The 8,025-nt window shown below is 65.0% G+C and overlaps 1 protein-coding gene across 1 annotated transcript in view; it reads right to left on the bottom strand.

Annotated features, from left to right (window-relative positions):
* Positions 1–7,885, bottom strand: part of CBX2 (chromobox homolog 2) — a 15,675-nt gene extending 7,790 nt beyond the window's left edge. Inside the window, exons 1-3 of the mRNA XM_012734571.1 lie at positions 7,786–7,885; positions 5,594–5,827; positions 5,002–5,248 (exon numbers count right to left, since the gene is read on the bottom strand). Coding sequence (XP_012590025.1) covers positions 5,002–5,248; positions 5,594–5,827; positions 7,786–7,885 — 581 coding nt within the window. The remainder of the gene's footprint in view (positions 1–5,001; positions 5,249–5,593; positions 5,828–7,785) is intronic.
* Between the last annotated feature and the right edge of the window lie 140 nt (positions 7,886–8,025).

Below are 8,025 nucleotides of genomic sequence, written 5' to 3' on the forward strand. Positions count from 1 at the left end.
CCAGGCCCAGGCGCCTCCAGCCGCCGCGCGGTGCTGGCTTGTTTATGAGTCAGCACGATTTTAGCTCCTTGAACGTTCGTGTTCTGGTTCTGTTTCTCTCGCAAACAGACTGCAAACTAGTCCTGGAAGCCATAAAAGAACATGCTGTTTCTTGTTGCAGGAGCCCGTCCCGTTAACTGACCGGTGAGGCCATAACTGACCGGTGAGGCCATACCCACCAGCAGAGCTGCTCGCGGGCTGTGGCCCCGCCCTGCGGCCCTGCAGGGAGCCCCCTCCTCTTTTCCAGCAGTTCCCAGTTTATTTGGGCGGTTGGGCCCGTCCATTCCATATGCTGGAAGAACTTGGGTGACACCTTGGAACTCAGAGTGTTTGCAGCAGGGGCTCCTGGGAGATGACTGAGGTTTGGAGCAGCAGCCAGACCCCTGTCTGGAGAGAGGACCAGCCGGCGGGAGAGCTGCTTCCAGCCCCAGCACTGCCTGCGCCCGCCGTGGAGCTGGGCAGCAAACGGGCATGGCCAAAGGCGTGTTCATGGCCACGCTGCAGGTCGCTGGACCAGTCTCAGCTCGGGTCTCCTTGCCGAGGTCCCGGGCCGCGAGGCCTGCTAGTGAGTTTCCAGTTTTCACGTTCTGCTGTGTGGCAACAGGGATACTTGGTTGTATTTATTGTTTTTAAGAAAAGAACGTTTTAGAAAGGGAACCCCTTCTTCCCCCCCCCCCCCCCCCCGAGAAAGGAGTTTGCCTCGAACTTGATCTTAGCACATGGAGGCAAAACACTTTCTTGGAGTTGACGCCCAGGCCAACTGCTGGCCCCTCCAGGCTGCCTGGGCCCTGGCCGGCCCCAAAGACCCTCACACACTGGGCCCCTACTGGGGGGCGGAGGGAGGAGCCCGGGCGGGCGCCGGGCGCCCCTGCTGTCCGGGACTCCGGGCGGGCGCTGCTCCCCGGCCCTGCTCAGCCGGACGGTGCTCAGAGACCCGGCTGACCTCCCTCCGCCCTCTGGCTGCGCGCTCTCCCTTCTGGGGCGCCACCCGCTACACTTCACAGGCTGCTTCTGTGTCCTGGGGAGTCCCGCAGGACACCGGGCCCTTCCGGCCTGACTGACCCCAGCTGCCTGTCACCCTGCGCCCCGCTTTCCCGGAATGACATGCCCGAAGGTTCCATGGCCAAGCCGGAGCCCGCTGCTCTAGAGTGCAGTTGACCCCCCATGCACTGAGGGGTGCGTCCCTGCACTCGGCCCCCGCTGCCCAGCTGCGTGTTTGAGACACCCCGAGGCTCTGCGTGGGCCCGCAACGCGGGCGGAGACCCTGGGGCCGCAGGACAAGGTGCCGGCGAGGTGCTGGTCACGTGGCGCAGCTGGGACCGCCGCACCTGCCCGGCCCTGGCCGTGTCCCGCGGGCGTCTGCAGCGCCATGGGGTGACCGCCTGAACTTCAGGCGGACAGTGGCGGCCTGTGGCCGTGGCGCACTGCTGTGGGGTATTCTTCACTGGGGCCAGACTATATTTTACATGTCCTGGCTACAGATGAGAGGGCAGCGATGGACGTCATTCCTCTGTGTTTCTCTGAGTTGGCGGAAGGTGCATCAGTGGCTGATGCTTTTTAGAGGCTCCCGAGAGGCTGCTGCTGGGAGCACATGTGCCCCAGAGTGGACGCCCCAGCGCCCACAACTCCCGTGGGTGGCGTGAGGAGGCACCCAGGTGGGCCCTGCAAGGCGAGGTGGGCTCAGTGGTCAGGAGCTGTGTGCATGGTGAGGGCTGGCCGGGAGCCCGGGAGGCCACTGGCCAGGCCGGCGGAGCCCCAGGGAGCCGGGGACTGGGTGCCGGCGGCAACAAACACCGTCCTGCCTGCAGGGACATGGGGGCAGACCCGGCCGGCCTGCCTCTGGGGGCGCCTCGCAGCAGTCAGGGCGTGCCAGAGAGATAGAACCAACACACGGGCGCGTGTGGCAAGGAGCCAGTGCGCCCCTTTGGGGCCGTCCAAGTCAGGGAGGGCCCAGTGGACCCGGCTGCCCGCAGGCAGGACTTCTTCCCAGCCAAACCCAGCTCTTTTCTTAAGGTCTTCAGCTGTCGCTCAGCTGCCCGCGGGTCCAGGATGACCCCCTGTGCGTCCAGCCTTCTCAGGGTGGGTGTGCAGAAATGCCTGGCACGGTGGGATGGCCGGCATGCCCTGGTGAGCCACGTGGGCGGCCTCCAGGCCGTTTCTTGGACAGGCAGGGTGTGCACCACACTGGACGCTGCCCAGGGCAGCCCTGGTGGCTTGACATGCTGGGTGCTGCCCACGGCGGGGCCGGATCCGACACCCAGACGCATGGCCTTGGTGCCACCAGCCCTCACACCACCAGCCCTCGGCGCCACGCTCCTGCCGTTGGCCCTGAGACCGGGGGCCCAGCGGAAGTGGACAGCGGCTTCATTTTGAGGTCGAGCATCACGGGAGGGGCTTACGCCAGGACCTAGACCGGCAAGCTCGCGCTCACAGGTCCTGGTGTCCAAGCTCGGACAGGTCTTTTCGGTCTGCTCCACCTCTCCAAATCTGAGCGCTGCTGTTTCCGCTGTGCCCTGAGGGCCTGGAGCTGGCCGTGCAGGTGCATTTCTGAGGAGGCCCGGGGCTGGGCCAGGGGCAGAGAAGGGCCTCTGACTATCAGTTGACCACCTTGTGGCCCCGTGCAATGCTTGAGCACGCTTTCTGGGTTGCTGGCTTTGAAGCTTGGGGATTGCTTTGACCTTTGTGGTCATTTGATTTATATTTTATTTTTGTATTATTATTTTATTAAACATTTATTTATTTATGCACACAGAACTGGAGTACAGGCCAGAGGTGCAGGGGTGGTGAAAAGATTCACCAGAGGCAGAATGGGGAGCAGGACAGGCAGATCCATGAAGTGAACGGCTGAGGGGAGCAGCGGGGACATGGGAGAGGCCTGCCGCGCCCTGGCCGGGGACCCTACTCATGCTGAAGGGGCTGCAGCTGGCTTCACAGAGCTGCGCTGGACTTCGTTGTGCCACCAGGGAGGGCCCTAATTTATATTTTAAAAATTGAAAAAATTTTTCCCTAAAGACATTTAAAAAAATTATTCATACAGAACTCGGATGCAAGCCAGAGGTGCAGAGGCAGAGTGGGGAGCAGGACAGGCAGATGGATGGCATCCACTGCTGAGGGGAGCAGCAGGGAGACAGGAGCGGTCTGCTGCGCCCTGTGGTCACTTGGGCGGAGATCAAACTTGCACTGAAGGGCTGCGGCCAGCTTGCGGTGCTGCGTCCCAACCCGCTGCGCCACCACAGAGGGCCCAAAAAGGGAAATATATTTTTTTAAGATTTATTTATTTATGCACACAGAACTGGGGTCCAGGCCAGAGATGTGGAGGGTGAGAGGCTTCACCAGAGACAGACAGGGGAGCAGAACAGGCCGACTGACCAAGTCCACTGCTGAGGGGAGCAGCGGGCGGGTCAGGAGAGGTCTGCTGCGTCATGTGGCCACCTCCGGGGCAGGCGGGGATCGAACTCAGTGGAAGCGGCTTTAGCTTCTCAGTGCTGTGCTTTAACCCTCTGCGCCCCCAGGGAGGGCCAATATTTTAAGAATTTTCTATACTAAAAAGTTCCAGGTCCTGGGGTCCCTTCAGAATATTTTGATTCCCGGGCCCTCCCTGGTGGCGCGAGGGATTAAAGCGCAGCACTGTGAAGCTGTCGCAGCCACTGCGGCCCGAGTTCGATCCCCAGCCGGGGGTGACCCCAGGGCGCAGCAGACCCCTCCTGTCTCCCCGCTGCCCCCTCTGCAGTGGGATTCAGTGGATCCGCCTTTTCTGCTCCCCGTTCTGTCTCTGGGGAGGCCTTCACCCTGCACCTCTGGCCTGCGCCCCAGTTCTTGTGTGCATAAGTAAATATATCTTTAAAGAAAAAAATATTTTGATTCCTGTATTGTTAAACTGAAAAAAAGATTTGAATAAGTAAGTCTGTTTATGGACTGGAAGATCCACTATTTTAAAGACATCCAGTCCCTCCCAGGCTGACCAAAGGATTTAACAAAATCCCAGTCCAAATCCTAGTATGTCTTCACAAAGAGAAGCTGACAAGTAGCTCTAACATTTGCAGGGGAATACAAGGACTTGGAACCCTCAAAACGGTCTTCAAAAACGGAGTCTGGGCACTCACCGCCCGACCGTGCCTCTCGAAAGCTGTGATCGCCACCCTGGTCTGGAGTGTGTGTGGCGGGCCGGGGGAGGGGGCTGAGTCCAGGAGGGCCAGAATGAGGGGCGCACATCCAGGGCCATTTGAGTCGTGACAGACACCCAAGGGAACCACCAGGGAAAGAGAAGCGGCCATGCCGGAGAGCTGGCGCCACAGACTCGCTCCCATCTCCTAGGGCCGTTCCAGCGCGAAGAGCAGGAACTAACTGCGCACCTACACGTTTACCCAAGAGGGGGAAAAGGCGCATTTACAAAAGGCTTGTGCCAGAGTGCTCGCGAGAGCTTGACTCACTGTAGCCCCAGATTGGAAACAACCATATGGCTGCTGCGACAGTGGAATACTACTCAGGCGTGAAAAGGGCGTGTCGCAAACGGGGTTGGAGAGTTCCTCGTTCCCCTTCCAGGTCCTTTGACGGGTTCCATGAGTACTGAAGTAACAGACTAACAACAGAAAAAAGTAACTTTAATGATGTATGTCTGAGGTCCCCCTAGATGGGGAAATGCCTGGCACACTGCTACTGTCCGAAGAATAACTGGCCCCGAGTGAGGGGCAGCGCGGCCCGCCGCACCCCGGGGGCCGCTGGCTGACTGCTTGCTGCACAGACGTGGCAGTTTCCCCCAGGCAAAGTGTGTCTATCGCTTGTCTTTTTATGGACCGTGTCTTCCGTCCTCACAGCAGTAGCGCGCTCCGGGGAAACCGCGTGTCCAGCCGAGTGAGGCCACACTGGTCCCGGCACGGAGCTCGGAGGGCCTAGGGCGCCCCCCCGCGGCTGTGCTGCCAGAAGGCCGCGGGGGGCGCTGGAGGCCCTCGGCATAGAGCTCACCTCTCGCGGGACTTCTCCCGCGGAGACCAGCTGGGTGCCCCGCAGGCCCCTTCCTGTCCAGCTGCTCTGTGAGCTTCAGGTAATCGATTCTCTTTCTGTCGCCAAGCAGCGTCCGCTGACGTCCAGGCCAGCCCCTGTGGCTCTGGGGATGGACCCGGGTGGTGGTCCAAGACCGAGACCTCACAGCGCTGTGGCTGCAGCGTCGTGGCTGCTGGGAGGTGGCCGCAGGCCGTGTGCAGATTGCAGACTGTGGGTCAAAGACCAGAGAAGCCTCTCGCTCTTCCGGAACCTTCTCCAGGCCTTGCGCACCAGCCTCAGGTGAGCGTGCGGGCTCCTGCTCCTTGCCAGCGGTGGCCCTCCTGGGTCCCCAGAGGACAGAGGCGCCTCCTCGGCTCCTGGGCCAGGAGGTGAGCGAGCCCTGCCTGCCGGACTCTGGCCCTGGCCGCCTCCTCTCGGGCGCCGTCCAGCTCCGGCGGGCACCGTGCATGAGGCCGAGCGCCGACGCGGCTGTCGGTGACGCAGCGCGTTGGGGGCGGGCGCCTGTGTCCAGTCTCGGGAAGGGAACAACTCGCGTCTGCGACACGGGGTCGGCCTTCCGCCGCCGAGGCATGGACACAGCTGGGGCAGGCGGGCCCTCGGCTCATCCACCCCATGGCAGCTGGCCGGGCGGGAAGCTGGCGCCGCAGCTGGGGCGCGCTGTGGGACCAAGCGGCTGGGCGCCGGGCCTGGCCGCCCCCGTCCCCACGGCCCAGACCCTCCGTGTGCCCGGTGCAGCGGCGCAGGTGGGTGGTGGCCCCGTCGCCTGCGGCGGGTGGCGCCCGCTGTGCTGCGGAGAGGGGACCGCAGTGCAGACCCCGAGCCCGCCAGTGGCAGCGGGAGCGGGGCGCGCTGACGCCTCCTTGGTGCCCCCACACCGGGCCCCCACGCAGGGCCAGGCCCGCTCCCCACCCCGAGGCTGCACAAACGGGACCCAGCCCCAGGCCCAGGCCGGCCCGTGGGGCAGCTGACTCGGGCAGTGAGCCCCTGGCTTTTTGGGGTGCTCTCGTGGCACCAGACACGTGGGGTACAACACGGGACCACACCGCTTGGCTGTGCCGCCTGTGTGTCCGCGGGAGCCAGGAGTGACTGGAGTAGGGCAGAGTCCAGGCTGGCTGGTGGCCCCAGGGGCTCTGGGGTCCCCTGGCGCGGAGGTCACTCTAGCTGTGAGCGCCCCGGCCCCGATGTGGAGGCACACAGGCGCCCCCGAGCCAGAGCCAGCGGCAGCTCTGCCGGGCTCCTGGGGTGCGGCCGCTCCTCCCAGGGAACCGACTGGGCGGGCGGGGAGCTGAAGGGGGTCAGCCAGGACATGGCGTGGAGACGCCACCGAGAAAGGCCGCCTTGGGAGGGTGGGCGCGGGGGAGCCGGGGGGCGTCCAGCCCCGCGGAGCCTTGGCCACTCGGGGACGGCGAAGAGCTGAGCCAGCCGCGGAGGAGACGCAGGCGCCAGGGCCCGGAAGGGGGTCGGGCACAGGCGGCTCATCCCACGTGGAAGCCAGAGGCCCCAGAACAAGGCAGGGGGGTCCTGGGGGACCGTGAGCTGCTGCCCTTTGGGAATCGGCCTGGACTGAACCTACAAGTGCCCGGTGGCATGGCAGCGCCCCCCCCCCCGGACAGCACAGCCCTGACCCCCCTCGCGCCACCCGGGAGACGCCAGGGCCCTGGATACAGGCGGCCGCTGTCCAGGGACGTGGCCCAGGCGGAGATGGGCAGCCATTTGCCCCAGAATGGACGAGCTCGAGGGCGTGGTGCCAGCGCGGAGTCGGCAGGGTGGAGGCCGGCGGGCAAGTGCCCGATGGCCAGGAGGTGGGGCAGACCCAGGACAGGAGAGACACGGGGACCGCGGGTGGGGCGGAGCCACGGGGGACGGGGATGGGGGCGGGAGGGGGGTGCCTGGGGCTGGGGGTGTGTTAGTGAGACGTGTGTGGGGCCGCTGTGGGGCGTACTTGCAGGGCGCCGGGTCGGGCACCCCGATGCTGAGGGCCTGGCCCTGGGAGCCGGGTCCCAGTGGCTGGGCTCCCCTGGCCCCATCTTCAGACAGGAGCCGAGAGGTCAGCGACCGGGGGGCAGACTCCGGAGCCCGGCCCTGAGAGGAGGAAGTGGAGGGGGGCAGCGGAGATGGGGGCCCCAGGGGTTCTCGGGGTGTTCGCGCCCAGAAGCCTCCTCCTGGCGGCTGTGACTTGCGGCGCTACTGCCCTGCTGTCCCCGGCTGACCCGTGTGCCTCCCAGCCTGGGGGCCGGGGCGGGGCCCTCCCTCCCTCCCTCTTGCACCCCTTCTCCGCCGTGTGCAGCCCACCCTTCGCCAGCTCTCCCGTGGCACGAGGCCTCGCTGCGCCCTCTGGCGGCCGTGGCCGGGAGCAGGAGCCGCCAGCCCGGGGTGGGCACAGGGGCCCAGGGAGGCTGCCAGTAGGGGCTGGGCAGAGGCGGCCGGTCCGCTGGGCCCGGCGCGGTGTCAGGAGCGGCGCGGACAGCGTCAGGCTGAGGCCGCGTTATTGAGAGTCCGCGAGGGACGGCTCCGCCGGCCCAGAGTTGTGCCGGGAGTGGAAACGGGTCTTTATGGGGTCAGGCTATTCCTGGAAGCTGCGTGGACGCGACTCGGTCTCTCCTGCCCAAGGGGTCTCCTGGAGTTGTTTTTTAAGAAATTTATTTATGATACAAGAACTGGGGTACAGGCCAGAGGCGGGGGTCTGGGGGCAGTGAGAGGACTCCCCTGAGGCAGAGTGGGGAGAGAACGGCCAGCGGGACCCACTGCCGGTGGCGGCGGGGAGTCGGCCGCTCCCTGGCCGGATGCAGCTCGCGCTGACGGCCGCCCAGCCCGCGCCGTGGAGGGGGGATGCTGGCAGCGCCATCGGACTCAGCTCAGGTTCCCCGGCTCCGTGTCGGGCCTGGGTGTGCCCTCCTCACCGGTCCGGTGGGCAGCGGCAGCGCGGCCGAGGGCCGAGACTTTTGGCAGGAGCCTGGAAGGACAGGTGTGGGGGCGGGGTGGGGC

Source organism: Condylura cristata, unplaced genomic scaffold (assembly GCF_000260355.1).
Source record: "Condylura cristata isolate star-nosed mole 26May11 unplaced genomic scaffold, ConCri1.0 scaffold00060, whole genome shotgun sequence".
Lineage (NCBI taxonomy): Eukaryota > Metazoa > Chordata > Mammalia > Eulipotyphla > Talpidae > Condylura > Condylura cristata.